The following is a 27,826-nucleotide window of genomic DNA, read 5'->3' as shown; positions in this document are numbered from 1 at the left end:
TGCCGAGCCTTGAGCTCAGCCTAGGGACCTGCATAGTAGAGGGAGAAAACCAACTCCCATAAGTTGTCCTCTGACCGCCTACCCATTCATATAAATAAATAATAATCTTAAATATGTAATTTTAAAATTGTAAATGCATATTTAAACCTTTTTATTGTATTGTGTGTGGGAATGTTAGGTATATGTACACACACATATAGATACTTGAAAATATCTTTTTTTTCTTTTTCTTTTTCTTTTCTTTTCTTTTCTTTTTTTTTTTTTTCTTTTTTTTTTTTTTGAGACGGTTTCTCTGTGTAGCCCTGGCTGTCCTGGAACTCACTCTGTAGACCAGGCTGGCCTGGAACTCAGAAATCTGCCTTTGCCTCCCAAGTGCTGGGATTAAAGGCATGCTCCACCACTGCCTGGCTGAAAATACCTTATTATAAGACACGGTACTTAAATTATGATAATCATACAGGAGTGGGTATGGTGATACACATCTTCAATCCCGGCATTTGGGAGGCAGAAGCAGATAGATGTCCATGAGTCTGAGTCTAGGCTGCTGTACATGGCGAGTTCCACGCCCGCCAGGGCTACATCGTGAGGCCCTGTATAATAATAGCAACAATGATAATGATGATGATGATAATGGTATAGAGGTGATGGTGATGTCTAAGGCATTTGCCATACAAGTGTGAGGACCCAGGTCCAGATTCTTAGAATCAATGGAAAGCCAGACACGGGCCTTCAAAGCCCAGGAGAAAGTGAAAACATATCCAAGGTGGGTGACCCTTTAACCTTCACATGCTCACAGTGGCACATACATGCCTGAACATATATACACACATTATACATGCACACACCCCACATAATCATAAAGTACAGGCTAGCAAAATAAAAACCTTCAATCCCATTTCATGAGCCCCTGCCAGGTACGCCCAGTAGGGAACCATCCAGCTCCTTTCCCAGACGTCTTTGTACTTTACCTCACTGTGACATGACTAGTTCAGCGTAAGATTTCCCCGTTCTCCTTTTGACTCTTTCTTCCACTCCTCTGTCTGGAAATAACTGGCGTCATCTTGAGCAGTGGTAGAAGATAATAAAGAGAATGAAGACCCATGTCCATTTTCATAAACGTTGCTTCACTTTATTATTTTATCTTACAGCAATGCAGCCTGGATGTGAAGGTATCTGTGGCAGAGCCCTTACTGACCCCAGCCCAGGTCTCAGCGAGCAATCTGCTAAAGGTCACGCTGGAGGCGGCCTATTCTGTGCCCGAGTCATTCATGCCGGTGGGGCCGCAGCAGAACTACATGGTTGGTCTGCAGGTTCCGTCAGTCGGAGAGGTAAAGCCCTACTTCCAGAGGGTTACAAGAGTTCAAGCAAGCCTGGACTCGGGGCCATGCTCCTCCCTGCCACAACTGAGTTCAAACTCACTCTGCCAGTGGCTGAGATTTATTCTAGGCTTAAAAACTAGCACTTACTTTTGTTTTACACTTATGCCTTCCTACTTCACAGTCTACATATTACGTGTAGTTTATTAATCAGCATACAGTTATAGTCCAAAATATGTGCAACATCTAAAAGTTGCCAGGTTTCGGTATGCTTAAACACGGATTATTTGTGTTTTATGGGTTTTCCATAAGTATCTCATTATGCAGTGCTTTCTCTTAATTCCAGGTATTGTTTAGATCAGAATTTTAGGTACAGGGACACTTAAGGATCTTGCTGGAGATTCCCAAGGGGCCATAAATTAATGCCCTCACCTGTGTTACTGCCGCAGCCTGAATGTAGACTTGCATAACATTGTCCATGTGCTGGGGGTTTAGGTGGGTTCCAGAGATACCTGACTGGAGATATCAGCCTGAGGCGAATCTAGATGGTTGCTTCCCTATCCAGGACAACCCCATGACTGCACACGGCACATCCGTGCCTCGTTCTGCTCCTTCCTTCAAGTGTCTACTATTCTTCCCCCCTTTGAGTTGTTGAGTTGGCTTAAAGAACAATGCTGCTGATTGCGGAGTCTGAAGCCTTGAGTTTGGTCCCTTGGACCTAGGGAGAGAATGCAGCATCTCTCTCTCTCTCTCTCTCTCTCTCTCTCTCTGAGGAGATGAATGTTGTTCATCCAACTCCACACACATTTGTGTGCATGTGCACGCACACGCATAAGGAAATTAGTCAAATACTTTTTAAAAGAACAATTTGCACTTTATCATCTTTTCTATCACAGAGTTGTACATTAGCATAAATAGAATAAAGATCACGGGCCCCTATATGGAACCAGATAATCATGGAAATAATACCCAGAATTCCACTGGGAAAACTACAAAGCAGATTTTTGATACGTTCCAAAGCTGGCTACGTGTGTCCTCACATCTAGTATCTGGTATTTTAGAAGGACTACACTATGATATTCAAGAATGGAAATCTGAAGCTTGGAGGGGAAAGAGAGCCTGTTCCCCGGCCTAAAAAATGGCCCATTGCCAACATTCTTGCTCCCGGAGCTAATAACATTCCTGACGCGTTCATTGTGGGGGGTCCCTATGAGGAGGAAGAAGGAGAACTCAACCATCCTGAGGTGAGAGAGACCATGTTTTCATGATGAATACCGTGCGCTAACAAATTATAAACACTTTGTGAATCTGAAATTGATACACACACACGCCTGTCCTTTGTCAAAACTGGTTGTATGCCAAAATTGAGTATCATCTAATTCTGTAGAGTGATTTCTATCTAAATTACTCCTTATTTACATTTATTTCTTTTTAATGTGGTAAGTATGTTATTCAGTTGTTACTACAATGACATACCCAAGATAATCAACTTATGAAGAGAAATGGTTATTTTGGTTCACAATTGGAAATTTGGCTCCGTGGTGGATTGGCCCCTCTGTTTTGTACCCAAGGAGTCCACCACTAGGCTTCATTTCCTAAAGACTCCATAACCTACCAGGAGTACTCCTCCTGAGGCCTTTACCACAGAGGTCTGTGGGAGACATTCAGCTTCCAAACTATAGCACTAATAATATAGTTAGAAACTGATTATATAGTTAAAGTTAAGAACTGTACAGTGACTTCTCTATCTTGGTACCTTAGTATTCTGCTCTGGTTCCTCCCAGAGGCCTCTTGAACATACAGAAGTGCAGGGAAGTAAAGACTAAGAGATGGAACCTGTCTCTCCATCCTGGAAAAGAGGGAAAGGGAGTTTAGGTAAGGCTTACCTAACTGAAGCATGTGTTTAAAAGAAAACAGTAAAAGTTCCCAGGTGGCTGCATTTATATTAGTCTATTTGCAACGGGAAAATGCCTTTCCTTTTGATGATGATTCCCAAAGGTAGTGAAATAATATTCAGACAGCATTACAGCAAAATTTGCAGCTAATTTTTTTTCTTGCTGCTAGAGAGATGACTCTGGTTAAGGATAGTGACTGCTCTTCCCAAAGACCCAGGTTCGATTCTCAGCACCCACATGGGAAATCACAACCATCTGTAACTCCGGTTCCTGTAGATCTGACACCCTCTTCTGGCTTCCCTGACCGCCAGGCACACACTCGGTGCACGCGGTGCACAGCCATACATGCAGGCAAAGCGCCCATATACGTTTAATAAAAAAAAAAAAAAGTTTTTCTTTAAGGAATCCAGACTTTTGGTAAATATCATTATATTATTTTCAGAACTAGAACATATCAAGAATACACTCCTGTTTTTCTGTTTATTCCACAGTGTTTTTGTTTCAGACTGGGTACAGATTGTGCTTTCTCACATCAGGAGCAGGGAACTATGTTGGGTATTTTTTCCTCACATAACAATAGATATTACTGTATGCATATTGATACTGTCCCCATCATTTGTACAGGTCATTGTATAACTTGGCTTGTTTTTAGCATCTCTACATAACATTTTTTATTCTCTCTCTCTCTCTCTCTCTGTGGTTTCTATATTATATGACATTGAGTGGCCATTCTTTAACTTACTTACTTGGCTACTAGTAGTAACCAAGATTTTGTAGTTTATTTTTTTCTTTTTATTTCAACATAGGGCATAGAAAATGATAGAAAAGTGATTGTAAATGGTTTTTGTACTAGTGGACAAACATCAGGAGAAAGATTCCGAAAAATAATTACTGAAATGAGGATATTGATCCTTTACATTGAGTTTCAGTAGCCAAGCTGTAATAATAAGACTGAGCAATATTTTAAAATTGCTGACGTGTCTTTTTTCATTCTTTGTTTAGTGAATATTTGCAATTCCCTTATATTTATACTTTATCCTATATATTTAGATCTTGTGCTTATTTTAGTTTACATCATTGTTTCTCAGCTTTGACCACACTTTGTAAGGGTGCCAGGTGTCCTAACACGTGCCTTTAATCTTGGCACTCAGGAGGCAGAAGATCTCTGGGTGTTTGAGTACATCCTGGTCTACGTAGTGAGTTCCAGGTCAACTGGGACTGCAAAGTGAGACTCTGCCTCAAAACCAAACTGAAAATAAAATCTGGTTTTTAAAAAAATTATTTATTTATTTTATGTATGTGAGTATACTGTAGCTGTCTTCAGACACACCAGAAACGGGCATTGGATCCCATTACAGATGGTTGTGAGCCACCATGTGGTTGCTGGGAATTGAACTCGGAAGCTCTGGAAGAGCAGTCAGTGTTCTTAACCACTGAGCCACCTCTCCAGCCCAAAAGATCTGTTTTTAATGAGACTGAATCTCCACATTTGCTGAGGTTGGCCTTGAACTCATCTTCCTGCCTCAGCCTCATCAGAACTAGGGTGACAGAGATGCACCACTAAGTATGGTCCCTGAAAATATTTTTAAGATGGTGACAGTGGTGTGTTGGTTTCATTTTCTATTGTTGCAAAATATTCTGATGCAAGTGACTCAGGAGAGGAAGGGCATGTTCAGCTGACAGAATCCAGGATGCAGTCTGTCATGTCAGGGACATGACAGATGTCCTGAGAGAGCTGGTCACATCATATCTGTCGTCAAAAAGCAATGGGCTCATACACACAGCCTCGTACCCAGCTCCTTTCAAGACTGCACTAAAAATGAGTAAGTGACACACTGTTGCTCGCTAGGAGATCTTTTTTTACACTCCTCTGTGATTTTAATGTACGTTCTGAGTTGAGAATCAGAGACCGAGGTTATGTGCATAAACACTTGGCCTTCATCACTGCATTGCATCAGTAGGTTCTCTCAGAGACCGAAGCAGTTAGTAGGCGTCATATAAGGAGCACCCACAGACTGACAGAAGGAAACCCGCACACAGAGAACAGAAACTAACATCTTATTATTTCACAGGACAGGGAATTTAGGAACCAAGCCGAATGCATGAAGAAGAGGATTGTCTGGGACTTGGAAAGTCGCTGCTTCCTCCATCCTACCGCCGTTGCAAGGTGGGAACAGCAAAGGACCGCACCCAACCACCTGGATCCCCGGGGTTGGGGGGGGGGAGGGAATTTCTTCACGCTATTTGAGTTAAGGCTGTTTGAAACTTTCTCTTCCACTCCGTCTGTATCAGCTCGACATTTTGTTTATCTGCTGATAGCAGAGGCCCTATCTAATGTGATGGGGAGACTTTGCCAAGGTGAGAATTTCTTTTCCACTCACATAAAATAATTCTATAAGTGTTATGCACAGTCTTTGCTCTACCTAATGGCTCAAGATTGTTAGAGCTTGTGTGTGTGTGTGTGTGTGTGTGTGTGTGTGTATGTCTGTGTCTCTGTGTGTGCACACGTTGTGTCTCTGCGGCTTTTATGGGCAGCAGGGAGATGAGGCACGGAGGCCATATGGAGCCAGGCAGCTGGTATTGGGTCAAACTTCAGGAGTTTTTTATTTTTAGTTTATTTAAGCACAGCGTAATCTGGTGAGTACTATTTTTGTGAAGATCAGCTCAGCCCCATGTGCACAGCAAAACATACATAAATCTCTGAGGAACAAAGCAAGCTGAACAGAGATCAGACGTGACTACACTGAACCTGTGAAGTACATATGACATCTTCCATGACAAAAGGTTCTATAGATTGACTAAGAAAAACAAAGTTTCAAGAAGGGTCTGGTGCTGGCTCTGGATTTCGAAGAGGCCACTAGACTAGAAAAGCTGTCCTTTCCAGCCTTCTGGCAGGAAATACACTTAGCTTTCCTTCCCTTGGAACAACTGTGGGCTTAACATGCCAGGTCCCCTTAGCGCATGCGCATGAGCACCAAGATCTGTGTGTCCCTGATGAGCTTGGCTGGAGAGCTGGCCCTGCGGTTAAGAGCACTTGTTACTCTTGCAGAGGGCCCTGGTTTGATTCCTGGAGTCCATACAGCAGCCCACAGCCATCTGTAACTCCAGTCCCAGGGAATCGAGTCTTCTGACCTGTGCAGACAACGTATGTCACGCGTGTGACATACGTGCAAGCAAAGCACTCAAACAAGTGAAGTTAAAAAAACCAAAAGGATTGCTGGAGCCCTGGCTTCTACCAGAAAGTGGTGGAAGGGAGTGCATGTGGCTTCAAAAGCTTGCATGCTGGTCGTTTAGATGTTTTTAGGGTTTTTGTCAGCCCCACCCCACACACACTCCAAGAACCTTCCAGGAAACTGATAACCTCTGTCTATATCTTATGGGCCATCTATAGATGAAATTGATGCTAGAAAATGCATTTGTTTTAGTTGGATACATTGTCACCCAGCCCAAATCAGCATATCACTACTAAGGAGAGACAGGAGGCTTGATATTCTATAAATAACTGTCTCTGCTACAGAAAACTGGTTACAGATGAGGAACAGAGGACTGTAAGTGTGCCTGCCATCACTGGCCTCGGAGCTGGCTTTTTAAAACATTGTCCCCCAGAATAGTTTAACATTTATAAATAATAATAATAATAAAGTCGGGCTGGTATTTCAGAGGTGTACTTCCGGTCCCCTCCCTGGTTACATGTGACTCCCCTTCCATGCTGATGAATTTGATTTTACTAAGGATAAACTGTTGCTCAGATTAATTTGATCACATACTCATCCATTAGATCACTTAAGAATAAGACAAAGTTTTAATTGTTCTAATTTATGGAATGCTTGGGTGTTTTCCTTGTGTTCTATGGATTTGTGACTCAGTACTTCGTTTCTCTGTAACCTCTAGCGCTTCTTATCTGCCCATTAATGCACATTCACAGCCTTGCCTCACGGGTCAGGGCCGCTGGCTGGTTTTCTGTCTGAGAAAAAACGTTATTTAGCCTTTTGCAGGATAGCCATAGCAGGTACAGCAAGGTTTTTGAGTGGACATGATTGTCATTAGCCGACACGTTTGGTGGGGACAGCACAGTGGAAGCTTCAGGAGTGCAGGACCTGCCGCTCGCCCAGGGCCATGATTGGGGATAACGTGACCCCACAGACAGTGTGGATGGCTCACTTCTGAGTTACCATGTCTTCAATCTCATCTGCATCAAATATTGTGAAGCCCTACTTCCTCATGTGTGGGATCAGAAGACCACCTATTTTCTTCCTCCATGAGGGTCTCACTAAGCCAGCACTGGCCCTATTTAATGTTGGTATCTGGATGTTATAGTTGAGGAAATGGGAATTTAAGGACTAGGATTTTTGTGTGAGGGTTGTCCCTGATCTGTTCAGGAGCCACATACAGTGAGTGTTTGTTATAGCCATGCCACAGGCCTCTGGGTCATTTCTCTTGCCTGTTATCTTTGGGCTAACCTAAGAGCATCTGTCGGGGTGGGCCTCTGTTCTGCTGCTCTCAGCTGGTCTGTGCTTCTGCTGAAGCCCTGTGGCAGGTTTTGGGGTGGGAATGGGTTCTGTTTGTTGCAGTAGCTTTGAGTCCTTGGTCTGTTGTTCTCAGAAGGGTTTCATAGTCTTTTTTGCCTCCTTCCAAAACTTCCGAGAGATAGAATAGTTGGGCAGAGGTGGAACTGTGTAGCTGGCTGTCTTCTCAGAACACAAAGCTCTGGTAGTTTCCCTTAAACATCAAGCCTTTCTTACAAAGGACACTCCCAACTGGAGACTCCTCTAATCCCAGCTCTGGGGAGACAGAGGCAGAACTCAGTCTGTGAGTCTGAGACCAGCCTGGTCTACAGAGCAAGTTCCAGGTCAGCCAGGGCTACACAGTGAGACCCTGCCTCAAACAAACCAGAAAACTCTGGCAAGTATTTCAAACCATTTACTTTCCAACCCTTATTGAACATGAGGGTTTTTTTTCCCTGCAGGACTCCTACATTTAGAACAGGTAGCCCTTATATCTGGGTGCCCTGGAATTTTTAATTCTTAGCCTCAAATAATTTGGTTGGTGGTTTAGTCCCAGGAAGCTCTGGGGGCAGGGCATCTGGTTGGTTGATATTATTGTTCTTCCTTTAGGGTTGCAAACCCCTTCAGCTCCTTCTGTCCTTCCCCTAACTCCTCTATTGGGGACCCTGTGCTCAGTCCAATGGTTGGCTTCAAGCATCTGCCTCTGTATTTGTCAGGCTCTGGCAGAGCCTCTCAGTAGACAACTATATCAGGCTGTCAGCAAGCACTTCTGGGCATCCACAATAGTGTCTGGGTTTGGTGACTGTATATGGGATGGATCCCCAGGTGGGGCAGTCTCTGGATGGCCTTTCCTTCAGTCTCTGCTCCATACTTTGTCTCTGTATTTCCTCCTGTGAGTATTATGTTCCTCCTTCTAAGTAGGACTGAAGCATCCACACTTTGGTCTTCCTTCTTGAGCTTCACGTGGTCTGTGAATTGTATCTTGGATATTCTGAGAATGCAAACATTTTTTATAACACATACTTAGTGCTGTGATAAAATTCCTGGCCTAAGCATCCTCAGGGGGGAAAAGGTTGATGTGTCCATCATGGTGGGAAGATAGGAGCTGGAGCAGCTGATGGCGTCAGGGAACAGAGGCAGGCAAAGGCTGTCACTCCTGTCCTTATTCAGTTAGAGACCTCAGCTCTCTAAATGCCGCCAACCACATTCAGTCAGTGTGGGTCTTCCTCGTGCAGTGAAATATATCTAAGGATGGTAAATATAAGTCCTGTCAACTTGATGAAATTACCCTTTACAGTTTTCAGTGTTTGTTTATTTAGTCAGGGTCTCCCTATGTAGATGAGGCCAGTGTGACCTGAAATTCAGCTCCCTGACTTCTGTCTAGCAGTGCTAAGATTAAAGGCATGCACCACCTCCCCCAACCTCCCCAGGGGCTTGCTTGGTTGTGAGACGGGGTCTTGCTGTATCGCAGACCCGCCTGGGACTCGGATGTGCAGCCCTCAAACGTGTATTAGGCTCCTGTTGAGCTTATGCTGCCGTGTGGCACTAAAAGATATGTTATTTGAAATTGTTAGCATTTAAAAAATTATTTTTTATAAATCTATAAACCTAGGAAGGTTTTAAAACCTCAGCCTCCTGGGCTGGAGAGGTGGCTCCGCTGTTATGACGAGCACCGTCTCTGTTTCCAGGAGACACTTGCTCAGTTCTGCCACCCACATCAGACAGCTCGCAGTTGTCAGGAGCTCCTAGGGCATCCAGTGCCACCCGCAGGCACTGCACTGACATGCATGTAACCCACACAGAGATATCCGCACGCACATGATTAAAAATAATAATTTAAAAAAAAAATCAGCGATGAAGCCAGGCATGGTGGTGGACATCTGTAATTCAGGTTCTCAGGAGCTTGAAACAGAAGGGTTCTAAGTTTGAAATCAAACTGGGCTATTCTAGTGAGATTGTCCCACAAACAAACATAAAGCCATCTGCCTAATAAGATAGACATTCACTCTCACTCTCTCTCTCTCTCTCTCTCTCTCTCTCTCTCTCTCTCTCTCTCTCTCTCTCTCTCATGAACACACACACACACACACATTACATCACATCACATGTATTCCATTACTTCCTAGGCAATAGATTTTATTTTTAGTACTTTGAACTGAACCCAGGACTAGGCAAGCACTCACTTGACCAACTGAGCCATATCCCCAGCTCATTTTACTCATAATTTCCTAAAAATGAAGAGCATTTCCTTTCCAGCTCTACCGTCTGCATTTGCAGATAGTACTGATGGTTTTTACTTTGCAGTTTACAGAAGCGAATTGCTGATTGCCGACTCTGGCCAGTGGAGATCACAAGAGTACCTTTGATCGTTGTGCCGAAGGCCAAAGCAGGCAAACTTGAGAAGGTAAACATGTGAATCCCCAAAATAAAATGGGTGTGGTGGCTTCTGCCCGTGGTTCCCAGCGCTGGGAGTCTGAGACAAGGATCATTTTAGATCTGGAGTTGGAGAGCAGCCTAGACCACAGAGAGTGCCTTCCCCTCAAGTTTTTAAAATTAGAAGTGACCTATCAAATCAAGTCTGTGTCTCTGTGTCTCTATGTCTAATCCAGTCGTATGTGGCTGTTTCCCCTAATGTGACCTGTTTGTGGTTCTTTGCCTAGGACTTTCTTAGTGTATGTACTGACAGCTCCTGTCCCAGGAAAACCAGGATGATTGGCCGCTGAAGTTCCCTGGTGCTCACAAATACTTGTTCAAGCCTTATTTTCAGATGCTTCCTTCCCCTGACCCTGTGTTACACACAATCTTACCATAGGTACCATAAGAAATACTCATTTTCATCTAGGTCAGGATGAGCGAGACAGTTCAATCTAGTTATCTTAGACGTACCTACAAGAGATGTTAGACTGCGTGTTAAGTGATAAGATTCATAGACAAGCCATGATTCTGGAAAGACAGGGTTTTGTGAGCCTGGACCGTGTTCTGTATCATTTTCCTGTCTATGTCTCATCCTCTCTCCATGTCCTTAAATTCTGTGAGGGTAGGGGGTCAGTCAATAGATTGCTTTTAGAGTCTGCACAAACCTAGCCTGATGTACAACGCATAGCAGGCCCTTGTCAAGCATCTAAGTTTTGGTTTTGAAAAGGCTCTTTTCTGTAACAAAAATGTCACCACCTTAACAAACAAAAGGCATCCTTGTCCACTAAAGTCGGGGTGGAAACTAATCAGTCTGCTGTGGAAATGAGCCTGGAGGTTCCTTAAAAACTAAAAATAGATCTAGCATGTCATAGCTGTGCCACTTCTGAGTATTTGCCCAAATGGCTCCAAGTCAGCACACGACGGAGATACCGGCCCATCGGTGTTTATTACCGCACAGTTCTCAGTAGCAAAGCCGTGGAGCCAGCCCAGGCGCCCAGCCCAGGCGCCCAGCCCAGGCACCCAGCCCAGGCGCCCAGGCAGGGGAATGGCTTTAAAGACAGGGAGCTTCCCTTTCACTGCAACGATCACCTTAAATGGCAGTCTACTGAACGACCCCGACTCATGGAATTTATACACAAGGAATAATAAAGAGACATATACAGGAAAAAATAATACAGGACACCTTCCAGGCTCACGAAAGCTTGTCTTTTCAGAACTGTGGTTTATCTATGAATCCTATCCCATTAACAAGCACTCTAACACATTCTGTCAGTAAGTCTAAATTAACTAGATTAAATTACGTTACTCATTTTGACCTAGACAAAAATGATGATTCCTTATGGTACCTATGGTAAAAGTATAAATACATACTGGGATTTTTTTTTTCATCTATAAGGTATAAAATAATGTCATTTGTAGGAAAATAGATGCAGTCATAGGATACCAATTATGTCAGTCTCAGAAAGAGAAATACATATTTTCTGTCATTTGGAGTTCCTGGATTTAATACAGATACTTAAAGTTATGTCTGTACATGTGACATGAAAGTCGAAGCAACACCAATTAGGGGACAAGAAGAACTAAAGGGAAGAAGGGGTAACACGGCGCTGCATACTGTGAACGTATATAATGAAAATGGTTTGTGTTTGTTATGTTCATTTATTTATTTTCATTTTATGTGTATTGGTATTTTGCCTACATGTATGTCTGTGTTAGGGTATCAGATTCCCCTAGGACTGGAGTTAAAGATAGCTGTGATCGGTCATATGGGTGCTGGGAGTTGAACCCACGTCCTCTTGGAAGAGCAGACAGGGCTCTTCACCACTGAGCCATCTCTTCTGTTAATTGTTGTTGTTGTTGTTGTTTTGCTTTTGAGACGGCATCTCTCTACATAACCTTGGCTGTCCTGGAACTCACTATGTAGATCAGGCTAGCCTCAAACTCACAGAGATCCTCCAGCTTCTGCTTCTAGAGTTCTGGGATTCAAGGCATGTGACACCATGCCTACTCCTTGAAAATCATTTGAAATGCTGGTTATGCATATGATATGCATGCATATATGAGTGTCTGCATGTGTGGGTGCACATATACATGTGAGTGCATGTGCACATGTGTGCACTAGTATGTTGAGGCCAGAGGTTGGCACTATATTTTCCTTGATGGCTCCCCACCTTATGCGTTACAGCCAAGTCTCTTACCTTGAACTCAGAGCTCCCCACTTGGGCTAGTCTAGCTGGTGGGCCTGCTCTGGGATCTCTGGTCCCAGCCTACCCAGTGTTGGGATTCCAGTGGGTTGCTCCCCATGATCAGCATTTATGGGTGTGCTGGGATCCAGATTTCTGGTCTCACACTTGTGGGGCAGCCTCTGTGTCCCCTGTGCCATCCCCCAAAGAGTTTTTAAATGAGGAAACCCTACTCTATCTAAAACAGAATAGTTACATCAGCATGTAACTATTTCCCTCTTTAATTATAATATATGTTGGTTAACATCCCTTAGACATCAAAGCCATGAAATGTTATGATGGAAACAAAGGATTTTTTTCATCTTGCATCTGTTATTATAGTAGGCAAACTTAAAGAGATTACTTTTTAAGCTCAGAATTATTGTTTTCTCTAAAATTTGATTTTCCCTTAAATTATTTTATGGCAAAATGACATTAGAATATGTTTGTTAGCAAGCACTTTATGTTCAGAGCGAGAGTTTGGATGTAATCGGGTCTTACAAATACAAGGCAGCCTTGTTTGTGGTCCTCAGTTGGTGGCAGGAGTTGCTGATTGATGAAAGCGCTCTTTGGAACCTGGATAAAAAAAGACACCCTTTCTCAGCAAAGCATGAAGGGATATGCCAAAGCATGCTGGCCAGAGGTCATACTAAAGCTCTGGAAGGGTCTGCTCATGTCACAGAACCCCGAAATACAGTTTGAGTCAGACCATCTGTTTATCTTAAATTCTGTTACCCTTTTTACGAAATTTTCTCCTAAGAAGCGATTTGCTGAAATGGACTTTTTGGTTGGGTATTCGTAATGTCAATTCAGTTGAATATATGTTGACTTGGCTACAGCCTTTACTTCATTAACCCTGCTAACATGTGTTAACTCGGTGGTTGTTAAACCCACTCTGGAAATGACACCAGGTCCCAAAGTGTCTGTCACTGAGCAAAGATACACAGCTACTTGCTTAGCAGAGCTTGTTTCTAGAACAAATCTTTGGTCTCTGAGTCTGACCTCCACACGCATGCCCCTCCACGCTATAGCAGTAACAGCTCTGCTCCTATTCCCTCAGATCGATGATGAAAACCAGCTTTCCTTTCACGGTGTGGCTTACGTCAACATGGTCCCACTCCTGTACCCAGGTGTGAAGAGGATAAGAGGGGCTTTTCATGTGTACCCCTACCTGGACGGGACTGTCTTTGAAAAGGTAAGAAATTGCATAAGATGTATCATCCTAATTTATCGCCCACATATGTATTTGATTGCATCTTTAGCACTCAGGTCTTTGCAATGATGTCTAGAACCACTTAGTAAATGGCATTCACCACTGTGTATTGTAAAGAGAGGTTTCTCTCGTTAAGGCTGAGAGAAGCATTTGTCTTTGGGTTATAGACACACATGTTCAGACGTCATTTCAGTGCTATGTCAATTTAATTCCTTTATGACCTCCCAGGCACACTGGTTGCTAACTGTGTTTGTAATATAGATAGGGTTTTTTTTTTTAATTGATAAGACCTGACTGAGCACACACGAACTGTTTTATTTTATTTTATTTTATTTACATTTCAAGTGTTATCCACTTACCCAGTTTTCCCCACTCCCAGAAATCTCCTCTCCTGTCCCCCTCCCCTGCTTCTATGAGGGTGTTCCTCCACCCACCCACCTCCCTGCCTTCGATTCCCCTACAATGGGGCATCTATCAAACCTTCATAGGACCAAGGACCTCTCCTCCCACTGACGTCTAACATGGCTGTCCTCTGCTACATATGCAGCCGGAGCCTTGTGTACTCCTTGGTTGGTGACTTAGTCCCTTATATGCTCCATAAGGGAGGGGGCCAGAGAGGGTCTTCAGGTCTCTGTTCTGGCTGCTGAGATGATCTGGAGAAGTTGTCCCCCTGTGGGTGGGGTGAGGGCGGGGCGGGCGGGGCCCATTACCTATGACTCACTCATCTTTCCCTTGCTTTGCTTCTTTTCAGACCAAGTGCTTGTTCAGCTTGTTCAGGGACACTGGGCACCACTTGGTCCACAACAACAAAGCAGGGGGACTTAACTCTCCACTGTCCAAACCTCTCTCCAAGAATCTGAAAGAAGAGAAACCAGGGAAAGAGAAGGACATAGAAGGCCGGGCTCGGCTCGGAGAGTTGGTAGGCTCGAGACCGTACGTACAGACCCTTGCACTCCTTTCCCGTCCAGGAATTGTATGGCTGTATTTTGCGTCTCGTTGTCCCCACCACCCTGAAGGCCACGAAACAATCCATGCTTTGATGTTTCTTTTTGTTTCAGCAAGCGCCTAGTATAAAATCGCAGAGCTCAGACACCCCTTTGGAAAGCGAAGCCCCCCTGAGCCACAACCTTGAAGGACAGGTAACTATCTTCATCTTTTCAGACACTAACCTCTCCCAGACTTTGACTGAGTAGCACAGCTTCCATGGAAAATGCTAGAGGTGAGACTCGAGTCATCAGAAGTGCTTGCTCATGAGTACTCTATGACATCGGGCAAGCTTGTTCATTGAGCCCGCAAAGAGAGTTCGCACCAGACTGTGGTTACGATCCTTCCAGAATTACACTGGTTCAGTTTAGTTTAGTTTAGTTTTGTTTTCCTAGGCAGGGTTCTCTGTGCAGAGAAAAAAGGAAAGAGTGACGTGTATTTAAAATAGTTCCAAGAGAAGTATGAATGAGTTCATCAGGCATGGTGGTGCACACCGTGGAGACAGGAGGAACTCTGTGAGTTCAAGGCCCTGGTCCACAGAGAGTGCCAGTCAACCAGGGCTACATAGTAAAACCTTGTCTCAGAAAATAAGTGAAATTTTTTAAAAAGTGTGTTCAATGGGAGCCATTAGAATAGAACTTTCCAAGAACAGCCATGAAAACGCCTACTTCGATGAGCTAACCACTATCGCCACATTCCTTTCAAATTATTATCCTATGTAAAATATTTGGACCACAGAGATCACTCCGCATATGCAGTTTTATACGCGTATTTTCACTCAGTATCTTGTAAGTAGTACCTGATGTTACTAAAAATGTTCCATTACTGCCGTTTTATGAGACTAACGAATAACCGTGTCTTTGCAGCAATATATAGAAGCGGGAACATACATCGTCTTGGAGATCCAGCTGGACAAAGCCCTGGTTCCGAAGCGGATGCCAGAGGAACTGGCCAGAAGGTGCGGGGCACTTACTCTCCTGTCTGCTACAGTTTAGCAATGAAGAAGAGGCCACTCGCCTGGTGGTGGTGGCGGTAGCTCACGCCTGTAATCCCAGCACTCTGGGAGGCAGAGGCAGGCGGATTTCTGAGGCCAGCCTGGTCTACAGAGTGAGTTCCAGGACAGCCAGGTCTACACAGAGAAACCCTGCCTCAAAAACACCAAATCCAAAAGAAAGAAAGAAAGAAAGAAAGAAAGAAAGAAAGAAAGAAAGAAAGAAAGAAAGAAAGAAAGAAAGAAAGAAAGAAAGAAAGAAAGAAAGAAAGAAAGAAAGAAAGAAAGAAAGAAAGAAAGAAAGAAAGAAAGAAAGAAAGAAAGAAAGGAAAGAAAGAAAGAAAAGAAGAGGCCACTCATTTTGTCCCCAAGATGAAATTTTCCCTTCCCTAAGCAACAGTTTTTTATTTTGTTACAGATAGAGTTTATTCCATTATTCTTTTTTCATTGGGCATGTCATTACATTTTTTTTTACTTGACATGAATGAGAAAGTATAAAACACCCAAATTCCTACTGTGTTGTGACAGTATTTTCACACCTTGCTATCTGTCTGGGAGTTGCTTTAAGGCCATAGACGACACATGCACCACACAGACATATACATAATCCTTGAAAACGGTGTTTACTGAACCATCACTGTGTTGATATGTTACTATCTCAGCAGCAATCTAAATTTGTTGATATATAATATTCCAAAGTGTTCTTGCATCCTTTTTAAAACAATCTCTATTATTTTTTTCTTAGATCTTGATAAAGGTTTGTCATTTTTTTCTGATTCTTGGTTTTTCAAGACAGGGTTTCTCTATGTAACCCTGGCTGTTCTGGAACTCACTCTGTAAACCAGGCTGGCCTCAAACTCAGAAATCCTCCTGCCTTTGCCTCCCAAGTGCTGGGATTTAAGGTGTGTGCCACCACTGCCCCTTTTTTTTCTGTTTTAAATTTTATTTTGTTTGTTTGTGTTTTTGAGATAAGGTTTCTTTATATAGGTCTGGATGCCCTGAAACTCACTCTATAGACCAAACATGGCCTCAAACTCACAGAGGCCTGCCCCTGCCTCCTGAGTCCTGGGTTTAAAGGCATGCACCACCACTGCCCAGCATCTTTATCTTATGAGTATTTTGCCTGTATGCATGTGCAGTGTGTGTGTGTGTGTGTGTGTGTGTGTGTGTGTGTGTGTGTGTCTGCATGGTAAACTAATATATATACATGTGTATATGGGCATATTCACTCATGTATGTGCTGTCTGTGTGTGTGTGTGCTGTATATGTCTGTATGTACATGTGTGTATATGTGTACTTATTCACGTGCATGTGTGGAAGCTTGAGGGCAGTCTTCATCAGTCACTTTCACCTTTTTAAAGTTTTATTTTATTATTATTATTATTATTATTATTGTGGTGGTGGTGGTGGTGGTGGTGGTACTGATGGTGATGGTGTGTGTACAGTATGTGTGGTCAGATTACAACTCTGTAGAGTTGGCACCCTTGTTCCCCCTTTACATAGGGCCCAGGGGTGGAACTCAGGTTTCAAGTTTGCACTGCAAATGCCTTCATCCCTAGAGTCATCTCCATGGCCCACCTTAGTTTTTCTGAGATGGAGTTTTTTTCACTCAACATAGAACTTAACATTTTATCTAAACTTCTGGGCTGAGCTAACCCCTGTTCCCTACCTACTCATGCCCACCCCTACTCCCGCAGGCGAATCATATCCTTATACCTTCCTTTTTAATGGTGGTGCTTCTACGTAAGAGATGGGAGTCAAACTCAGGCCTTCTGGCTTGCAAGCAAGCGTTCTTCTCCACTGAACCATATCCCCAGCTCATTAATACAGCACTATAATATAATGATCCCTCTGCTCTGAAACTACCAGTGAAAGCCCCTCACACCCTGAGTAGAGGTCCTCGCGAAGGCCTACGATGGCTGCACATTCAGTGCCTGCTTGGCTCTCCACCCTCAGTCCACCCAAACTACTCTCTGTGCTTTTCCTCACATGTAAGACTCGTTTTTTGTTATTCTTGTTTGTTTTGCTTTTGAGACAGGGTCTCACTCTGTAGACCAGGCTGGCCTTGAACTCATGGAGATCACCTTTCCGTACCTCCTGAGTGCTGGGATTAAAGGCATTTGCCAAACACTAAACTCGCATGTGCAGCCAGCTCTACACTAGCTGATGCTTTGCCTGAAATAACCCTATTCCAAAGGCCACGTGACTGTCCCTCTCTCTTCCCTTGGACCTTTGTCCAGACATTCTCAATGAAGCCTTCCCTGGTGAAGTCTGCTCTCCTGCGCCCGCTAGCATGAGCCCCAGCATAGCTCTGCCTCTCCACACCATTTCCTCTGGCACACGCTACTAGCATGTTTATCTTAATAGTTTTCTTTTCCTACCAGAAAGTAAGCCCCGTGAAGGCAAGAGTCTTGTGTTGTTTAGCTCCATCCCCAGGCCTAGAAAAGCTCTGGATAGACGGTAGGAACTCGCCATATATTTTGAATGAATTGATGATAATATTTCCAGAGAGGAAGGTAGGAGGCTGACAACAAAGTTGAAAGGAGATTCTTAGCTACACATTATTCCAAGCCATTAAAATTTTTATGATTCTCTATTAAGATAAATAAGATTCAATTTACTAATCATTAGCAGTCCTATACAATTATTTAGGTCCTATCCAAGGAAAGTTGAACTTGTAGAATTGAAGGTCTCAAGGCACTACAGTATTTTTGGATAGGATCTGAAACTCTAAGGGACCAGAGCTACCTGATTTATCCCTTGGAGATAGAAGAAGGTTCTTTCTTCTGTTTTATTGTGCATTGTTTGTTTGTTGAGACAAGGGCTCAAGAAGCCGAGACTGGCCTTGACTTACCGTACAGATGACAGTGGCCTTGACTTACTGTACAGACGACAGTGGCCATCTCCTGCTTCCAGCCTCCAAGTGCAGGTCACAGGTGCACAGCACCATGCCTGCTGCTCCTTGTAGATCCATGTAAGCTTCCCTAGAGAGAAAAGGCAAGGATCTTGGCACATATTGCTTTATAGAGAAAAGCTGTAGAGAGACGGGGCTGGAGAGATGGCTAAGTGACCAAGAGCACTGGCTGCTCTTCCAGCCGACCTGAGTTTGGTTCCCAGCACCCACATGCTGCCTAACACTACTCTTAACTCCAGTTCTAGGGGATCCAGTGTCCTCTTCTGGCCTCTTTCTGTACTCAAAAGTCAGGCTCAGATCAGTCCCGTCTTATATTCTGTCCTAGGATTCAGATCTAGGTTTTGTGTTTTTTGTTTGTTTTTGGGTTTTTTTTTTTAGATTTATTTATTTATTATGTGTAAGTGCACTGTAGCTGTCCTCAGACACTCCAGAAGAGGGCATCAGGTCTTGTTACGGACGGTTGTGAGCTACCATGTGGTTGCAGTTGGTACTGTTAACTGCTGAGCCATCTCTCCAGCCCCAGATCTAGGGTTTTATGTGAGAAAACTCAAATCCTCAAATGCAGTAGGGAGATAGACCTCAGATCTCTTCCACACAGAATCTGGGGAGATATGAAAAAACACAGGCCTGCAGATAATAAATAAAGCCTTTGTTGTTTTTTCCTGATACAGGGTCAAAGAAATGATACCCCCAAGGCCGCCTCTCGCCCGCCGGACAGGGGGAGCTCAGAAGGCAAGTGTTAACGCCAGGGGGAAACTGTGGGTAACAATGGATTGGAAGGCAAGACAGGCTCTTCAGTGTGGCTTCCTGAGAAGGGATGGAGTATGTGTGTGTGTGTGTGTGTGTGTGTGTGTGTGTGTGTGTCCATTTGTGATCAGTGAATCCTGTACAGTGTGTAGCCTGGTTTAGGGGGAAAGAACAGTGTAGTGCTATCCTGGCTGGGGACTTGTGATCCACGATCTGACCACAGCTGGGCCCTGGTTGTTTTCCCAGGCTGTGAGTGACTACCACACGCAGATCAAGAGCATCTCCAGAGCCATCCTGACTGAATACCACCGCATGTTTGGGAAGCACGGGCCGAAGCCCGGGAGTGACATAGACAACGAGACCATGGAGGAGCAGAAGTGCCAGCTCAACTATGAGCTCAACTGCTCTGGAAAGTACTTTGCCTTCAAAGAACAGCTCAAGGTGAAGCACGCATTTCTTTAAGTAGTCTACCAGCCTCCCCCACGCACACGCTCAAACGTTTCTGCTCCGATATTGTGCTGGGCTAGGTGCTCTAGCACAGAATGTCAGAAAGTGTTCTTCTTCTGCGGTCTCGGAGTGCCGTGGACTTATTCTCACTTGAGGCTGGGCTGGACTTGAGAGCAAACATCACACCCTCCACCAGCAGAAATTATGTTCTTGACACTACAACTGATTCTGCATATCTCTCACCCAAGCCTCTTTGTCAACAGAATAAGAGTTGAGAGCTGGGGATGCACCCCTGTAATCCCAGCCCTCAGCAGGGGAAGGGTCAGGTGTTCAAGGCCAGCCTTGGCTACATAACACGTCTGATGAGATCTTGTCCAAACAAAAACAGACAAACAAATGAAAAAACCCTAGTCTTTTAAAATAGTAATGGCTAGTATTTATGTTCAGAATATTTTTTTTTTTTAGTTTTGGGGCTAAGTTATTTTTGAGCAATAAAATAGCATTATCACATGGGATTATTATGAGTATTAATATGATGAAGGTGTTTAGTATATAACCTGACTTAGTGAGGGAACAAAAGAAACTGCAGCTGTCAGGCCACACCCGACATGCTGAAGTTGTAAATTATTCTCCCTAGATCTGTGGTGTGTGTTCTAAGATCCCCCAATAGATGTTCAGAGCTGTGAATAAGCAGAAATGGCTCAGCAGTTAAGAACACTGGCTGTTCTTCCAGAGGCCTAGGTTTGGTTCTAGGCACGCCTATGGAGGCTCACAGCCATCTGTAACTACAATCTCGGGGAATCTGTTACCCTCTTCTGACCTCTCTGGGCATCAGGCATGCACACACACAGACATATATGCAGGCCGAACATCTATACACATAAAATAGAAATAAGCAAATAGCTTTAAACTGTGGATAATACTGAAGCTTTTGTGTTTTCCTCTGCGTATGTGCCTATGTTTTGTTTTTTTTTTTTCACTCAAAGGAAGCATTTTATGGCTTCTCTTTGGTGTATCCAAACTGCTAGCATCATTCATTGCTGGTGCTTTGGTGCCTCTATTCAGCTCAGGAGGGACTGTTGAATACTCATGCTATGGTACCTTGGCTGTCAATCTGATGACAATATGTCTACCGAGTCCTCGGTATAGTGTGAAGTGCTAAGCAGAGGGCTCCCCACATCCAAGGATCCGGGCACAGTGTGAGACTTCTACATCTACCCAGAGCACTGATCAACCTCAAGCTTATGAAGTGTTCGTTTCTGGAATTTCCAACTTGTTTCCAAACTGGAATTGACCATGGGCGACGGACTGCAGCTATAGCACGACTACTGTATTTGTGTCATTTTGGGTTTTAGACAAAGCCTGACTGTCCAGCCTTGGCTGTCTTGAATTATGGCTTCCCCCCCAACCCCCCGGCTTTGCTCTCCTCGTGCTGGCTTTATAGGCATGGGCCACCGCAGTTTGATGGAATTTCAAACTTCTACCTCCGTTTTCTTTGCTCAGCTTCTCAGTCAGCATCTGAAGCACGATGGCAACACTGGAGCTGTGTGTTCACTTAACAAATAAGGAAACTGGGGGATCAGAATAGAATGGATGACGCTGGCTGCTGGTGATGGACGCTTTTAATCCCAGCACTTTGAGGGCAGAGACAGGAGGATCTCTGTGAGTTTGAGGCCAGTCTGGTATACAGAGGGAAATTCAGGATAACCAAAGTTAGAGAGAGAGAGAGAGAGAGAGAGAGAGAGAGACTCACAAGCAAACAAGCAAACAACAACAAGCAAGCAAAGACTGTGTGAAATGGTACAGTGACAGTGTTTAAGCCAGAATCCCGTTCTCTAGACTCTCAGACCTTTCTCTATGACACCACATGGCTGCTGGGAAAGGCACAAGTCACAGACCTACTGTCAAGGTTATTTCAGCTCCATGACTTTCTTCACATGGTATGGGAAGTGCCTTTCCCCTATTATGATGTTACAAAATCTCGAAAAGAATTTCTTACAACCCAGGCTTGAGGCACATGCCTTTAAAGCTAGTGCTTGGGAGACAGGCAGGAGATGTGCACCTGAGGGGCACCGTGGGCTACAAAGTGCATTCCAGCCTAGCCTGGGCTATATTGTGAGACTGTCATTAAATACATAAACCCATTCTGAACATGTAGACTGGGGAGCTGTTGGTGCACTGAGAGCCTCGTGGTTAACAGAGAGGTAACTGACCATCACTTGATCATCACTGATGACCCCGGTATCAGGAGGCCTAAAGATCTGGGTGTCAGCATACTGCTGAGCCTCAGCATCAGAAGGGAATGTGTCTGTCTTGCAGCACGCTGTGGTGAAGATTGTGAGAGAGAAATACTTGAAGACGACAGCGTTCGAAAGTCAGGAAGAACTGCAGACATTTATCAGTGAGCTTTATGTGTTCTTGGTAGATCAAATGCACGTGGCCCTGAACCAGGTAGGTGTTTGCGACTGCAAGCTCACCCCCTCAGACTGCAAGCTCACCCCCTCAGACTGCAAGCTCACCCCCTCAGACTGCAAGCTCACCCCCTCAGACTGCAAGCTCACCCCCTCGGACTGCAAGCTCACCCCCTCGGAGGGCAGCAGGGCTTCTTCCTAAACACTCCTCGCTCCTTTGCTCATTTTCTTCCTTTATTCAACAAACATGGATGGAATAGACTGTTCTGTACAGGGTACTGACGGTCTGTTTGGAGGGGAAGGGACATGATCTTTTAGTTTCCTAGAAAGATTAGTTCTCCAGCTTTAAAGAATGCAGCATGGGCCTGGAGAGATAGCTCAGTGGTTAAGAGGACTGGTTGCTCGTCCAGAGGATACGAGTTTGATCCCAGCATCCACATGGTGGCGCATAACTGTCTGAACCCTCATCTGGCCTCAGACAAGACATGTGTGCACTAACACACACACACACACACACACACACACACACACACAAGAAGACAGAATTGTTAAATAAAAGCTATGGAAATCACGAAATGAAACATTATTTTCTGAATGTGCGCAAGTCTCAATTTTTCTTCAGGATAATAAAAATAAGGAAAAACCATATGTTTGGATGTTTGAAAAGGCATGTTTGAACTGCTATGGTAAAGATGATGGTAGCAATTAAAATATGCCTTTACATTTTTAAATTACATTTTCATTTATTTTGTGTGTGTATGTGCCACGGTGCATTAGTTGAGATCCCTCCTTCCCAGGGACCAGATAGAAGTCGTTAGGATTGGCAGCAGATTCCTTTACCCACTGAGCTCCCTTGCCAGCTTGGAATGTGCATTTTAGTGACTGCTGATTGCTTAACACCCAGGAGTCTGTGCCTGCATTCCTGCAGGTAGTTCATTGTTACCTGGTGTGACAGAAGCAAAGCAAAGCAAAGCAGCCAAGCCAGCTCACGGCCTCTGTCTGTCCTCCTCTCTCGTTCTTCACTGCAGTCTTTCTCTCCTGACCTTTCCTTGCATGCTTCAGTCTTCTCGGGAACAGGTAAGACAGGAGAACACAATGCTATAGGATTAGGGCGGTCCTGCTTGGGCCTGGGCGGGGGTGGCAGGGAATGATCACTGTTTGGATCACTGCCGAGAGTTGACGTGAGAAGGGAATTGTTGGCCACCTTCCATCCCCAGGAACGCTTGTCTAGTAAAGGAGTCAGGCTTGAGACACAGATGAGGTACATGCTAGAGGCATGTCTAGGGGCTCAAGAACATGACATACACATTTCTGCATAGGTCACAGAGTCCCGGAGCAGAGGTGGAAGCTGTTTAGGGTTGGAGAATCAGGACTTGAGGCTGGGGGTCCATTCCTGATGAGAGCTTTGGGAGGGTGGAGGAGAGGCCTTGGATACCTCACAAAGAAAAATGCCAGGGTCAGAGGAATAGCTAAGCTACTGTTGAGGGCACTGGATGCTCTTCCAGAGGACCTGGGTTCAGTCCCTAGCACCTACACGGTGGCTAACAGCCACCATAATTCCATATCCAGGTGAATCTGACACCCTCTTCTGGTATCCATGGGCACCAGGCACACACGTGGTACACAGATATTAGCAGGCAAAACACCCATACACATAAATTTTTTTTTAATTTAAAGTTCTCCCCCTTTCCTCATTAACAGGAGTTAATTTAATTACTCATAGTGGGATATAATTTGATTAGGAAAAGCACTCTCATAGCAGTTACAGAAGCTGGATTTGAGGTGACTTTGGTGATATTGCCTGGTTATTTTATACTAAAGGAAGAAAAGTCAAGGATTCTTTTTAAAGTGTTTATTTTTATTTTATATGTGTAGGCATCCTGCACATATATGTACACACATATGCATGTGTACTATTTGCATGCAGACCAGAAGAGGCCATCAGGTCCCCTGAAACTGAGCTACAAACTCATGAGTCCTTGGACCTGAACCGAGGTCCTTTGCTGGAACAGCCAGTGCTCTTAACCTCAGAGCCATCTCTCCAGCCCTGAGTCAAGTGTTCTTAAGCTTAGGGCTTGGTGACTGAGCATTGGTGGCCAAGGAACAGAGCATGAGTAGCGGTGGGGTGGGGGAGGGGCAAGGATACTGGGTTTATTTTGAACATCAGCATCAGTGGGTCTTTGCTTAGGAGAGAACAGTTTGAGCTAGAGATGTGGTGTGAGGAGCCACGTGGTCAGAGACACAGCTGCCTGAAAAAGCTTATGAGGAAAGGCCAGGGACTCTGTCCGAAGACGCCTAGGAAGAATCCGTGAATGGATGGGTGAGAGGAAGAGATGCCAAGGGAAACAAATGAAACTTCCAGAAGCAGGGGAGTGTGGGGTTGCTGGAGCCAAGGAGAAAGAATTTTTAAAAAAGATTTTAAAAACTGAGAGATTATAAGATTAAAAAATTAAAAGATGTACATTGTCCAATATTTAGGAATTCAAGAAGAACAAGTCTGGAGAATTTTATTGGATCTGACAGTAAGGAAATTACGGTCAAGCTTTCCATGGGAATTTTCATTTACACTGGGAAGAGTCAAACTAAAAGTAACTGAGGAGTAAATACTTTGATAGGAAATAATATACATCCAAGAAGTTGGGCAAAGGAACATAGAGGGCTGCTCTCTCTAAGGCGAGCCATGTAAACAGGTTTGGTAAATGACGTGGGCAAAGTGGAAAAGTTAAAACCAAGTGAAGGACTGGGCATGGTGATTCCAGCACCCATGACTCGGAGCGAGGCAGGGGAATAGCCATGAGTGGAGGCCAGCTTGGGCTTCACAGTGAGTTCCAAGCTTGCCTGGGCTACATTGTTCTTTTCGGACTATCATGAATGAGAGTTTGAGAGCCTGTCTCCAAGAAAACAAACAAGAAGGTTGAGTAAAGGGAGAAAATGCAGCCAGAAAGCCCTGGGCGGAGAACTGAGAGAGCCAAGCTTGAGAGGGAAAGGTTAGCCTTAAAAAGGAGGCTTGGGTGACTCTTCATCTGCGATCACAAGGACAGAGCCCGGGGAGAAACAGCTTAGATGCAGCGCTAATAGTTGAGGGTTAGGGGCTAGAGAGACTGCTCGGCAGTTAAGAGCACTGATTATTTTTTTCAGAAGACCTGGGTTCTGTTCCCAGCACCCACATGGCAGCTCACAATTGTCCCTGTCTCTTACACAAGTGTGCAGACAAAACACCAATACATACAATATTTTTAAAAAATTATAAAAAAGAAAATAGTTTATAAAAAAAAGTTGAGTGTTTAGATGGGGACTATAGCTCCATTCACGCATTTCCCAGGCATATGCAGGCCCTAGGCTGTCTCCAGTACATTTGAGAAATTAAGAGTTGCTTGCCTAGTGCCTTTCTTCCTTCCTTTTGACATTTCACATAAGCTAGCCCTGAACTTGCTAGGTAGCCAGGATGACCTTGAATGGATCCTTCTGCCCCAGCTCCCAAGTGCCTACCTGCTCTGGTTAGCCTTCCTATTACCTCTATGAAAGAATCGTTATTGAAACGATGGAAGCTGGCTCTGTAGCTGCAGACATGAAATACCAGTCACTCTGGAGGCTGAGGCAGGAGGACTGAAAGGACTACAGATGGAATTCAGGACAAGCTCACTCCTTCCATTATACATGAGCACGCTTGCCCAAGAACACACACATACACACACACACACACACACACACACACACACACGTTTATGTTTCATCTATGATATGACTGCGTCTTATATCCAGTTTATTCTTATGAACATCTCCACATGTAATTAATTCATTTTGTTTGTTTACAATCTCAATGACAAGGCCGTCCCGGATGATGTCCCAAGCACTACCACAACCATTCAGACAAGCATCGAGCAGCTTCGACTCTTCGCGTTTGAGGCAGAAGTGAACGAGAACTTTGAGATGGCAGCAGTGTATTATGAAGAGGTAACCGGGCCTCTCAGTGATTGTTATTACTTGGGAATCGGTGTAAAATTATAATTTTTGTTTGTCTGTTTATAGAGTTGTTTAGTTGGTTTTGGTTTTTCGAGTCAGGGTTTCTATGTGTATCCCTGGCTGTCCTGGAATTCACTCTGCAGACGAGGCTGGCTTCCAACTCAGAGATCTGCCTTTGCCTCCTGAGTGTGTGCTAGCATCCCCCCCCCCAATAAATTGTAGGTTTTTTTTTAAATTAAATTTAAACTCGATCTGTCAAACTATAGACACAGATCATTAGGACAGAAAGAGAGAGGCCAAAACTATGCCCATATGAATAAGATCATTTGATTTTTGTTTTTGTTTTTGTTATTTATCTTTTTTGTTTTTGGAGACAGGGTCTTGTGTATCCCAGGCTGACCTTAAAATCATTACATAGCCAAGGATGAAGTTGGACTTCTCTTCTTCCTCCCTCTACTGCTCTGATGTTAGGATCCTAGCAGCACCCACAGCACTCCCAGTGCGTGGAGTATTAGGATCCAACAGACCTTGAGCGAGCTAGGCTGGCACTCTAAAAAACGAACTGTGACTGTGTCCCCAGCCCAGGCCTTGGGATTTTGAGACAAGGTGTTTTCCTGTATCTCAAGCTGGCCTATGAGATCTTCCTGTTTCAGCCTCCTGAGGTCTACAATTAGAGAAATAAGCCATGTGTCCAACAGGTCACTTAACTAATTTTTAAATTTTTATTTTATGTGTATAAATCGTTTTGTTTCCATGTGATCATGGGCACCACACACATGCCTGGTGCCTGTGGAGGGCATCGGATCTCCTAGAACTGGAGTTACAAATAGTTGCAAGCCACCACATGGGTGGTATGATTCAAACCTCGGTTTTCTCCATCTTATATGTTGTGGCAGGCTCTCTCAGTTGAACCCAGAGCTAACCAATCTGGCTGGTCAAGCTGATCAGCTTGCTCTGGGGCCCAAGGTCTGACTGTAGTTCCCTGTCTCTCACACTGAGATTACAGACAGGCTACTATACCCACCTGGCTTTCCTTTGGGTGCTAGTGATCCGAACTCTGGTCCTTGTGTTTGCATAAGTGCCATCTGCCCAGCACCCAGGGCATTAGACAGTTGAAGAAGTTGTAGAATAAATCCAATGGATAAGTAAGTTGTTTCAACAAATAGTACTAGAACAGCTGGCAAACCACATGCAAAATGAACTAGCCTTGACCTGACTTTAAACATTTTGTAAAAATCAATGATGAATGGGTAACAAATCTAAATGTAAAACTTTGAATGAAACTTTCAGAAGAAACAGGAGAAAAATCTCTCTGGCCAAGTGTGGTATGGAGAGTTGGCAGAGAACCAAAGGACAGAAGGTGACAGGGAAAAATGATGTCTGCCATCCCAGCACCAGAACGTTGAGGCAGGAAGTTTGCTATAAATTGGAAGCCAGCATGGGCTGTATAACATAACTTGTCAGGACTATAAAAGTACAGAGTAGGAGAAATTATTTGTAGAACATATATTTTCCAAGCAAACTGAATCCAGAACTTAAGACTCAAAAGTGGCATGTCCTTTGAATCCTAGTACTCAGGAGGCAGAGGCAGTGGATCTCTGAGTTGGAGGCCAGCCTGGTCTACAGGGGGTTTCAGGACAGCCAGAGCTGTATAGTGATGTCCTCTCATCCTGTCATGGAAAAGCCAAACAAAACTAAAAGACTCAATGCAACGTTTTTATAAAACTATTTAGCATCTGTTTTATACTGTTTTTAATGTTTTATTGTTTTGGTTATACCTAAGAGTAGAGTTGCTGGTTGTGT

General features: G+C 44.1%; 1 protein-coding gene across 1 annotated transcript in view; it reads left to right on the top strand.

Moving 5' to 3' along the window:
* Cfap70 (cilia and flagella associated protein 70) overlaps nt 1-27,826 on the top strand; it is a 54,480-nt gene that overhangs the window by 11,498 nt on the left and 15,156 nt on the right. Inside the window, exons 5-16 of the mRNA XM_052189820.1 lie at nt 1,149-1,328; nt 2,378-2,560; nt 5,284-5,378; nt 10,021-10,120; nt 13,414-13,548; nt 14,318-14,485; nt 14,625-14,705; nt 15,417-15,508; nt 19,127-19,187; nt 19,449-19,643; nt 21,969-22,100; nt 25,889-26,014. Coding sequence (XP_052045780.1) covers nt 1,149-1,328; nt 2,378-2,560; nt 5,284-5,378; nt 10,021-10,120; nt 13,414-13,548; nt 14,318-14,485; nt 14,625-14,705; nt 15,417-15,508; nt 19,127-19,187; nt 19,449-19,643; nt 21,969-22,100; nt 25,889-26,014 — 1,548 coding nt within the window. The remainder of the gene's footprint in view (nt 1-1,148; nt 1,329-2,377; nt 2,561-5,283; nt 5,379-10,020; nt 10,121-13,413; nt 13,549-14,317; nt 14,486-14,624; nt 14,706-15,416; nt 15,509-19,126; nt 19,188-19,448; nt 19,644-21,968; nt 22,101-25,888; nt 26,015-27,826) is intronic.

The sequence above is a fragment of the Apodemus sylvaticus genome, chromosome 8 (genome assembly GCF_947179515.1).
Source record: "Apodemus sylvaticus chromosome 8, mApoSyl1.1, whole genome shotgun sequence".
Taxonomy (NCBI): Eukaryota; Metazoa; Chordata; class Mammalia; order Rodentia; family Muridae; genus Apodemus; species Apodemus sylvaticus.
Note: the sequence above shows the minus strand (reverse complement) of the source record. Positions and strands in the feature narration are given on the sequence as shown.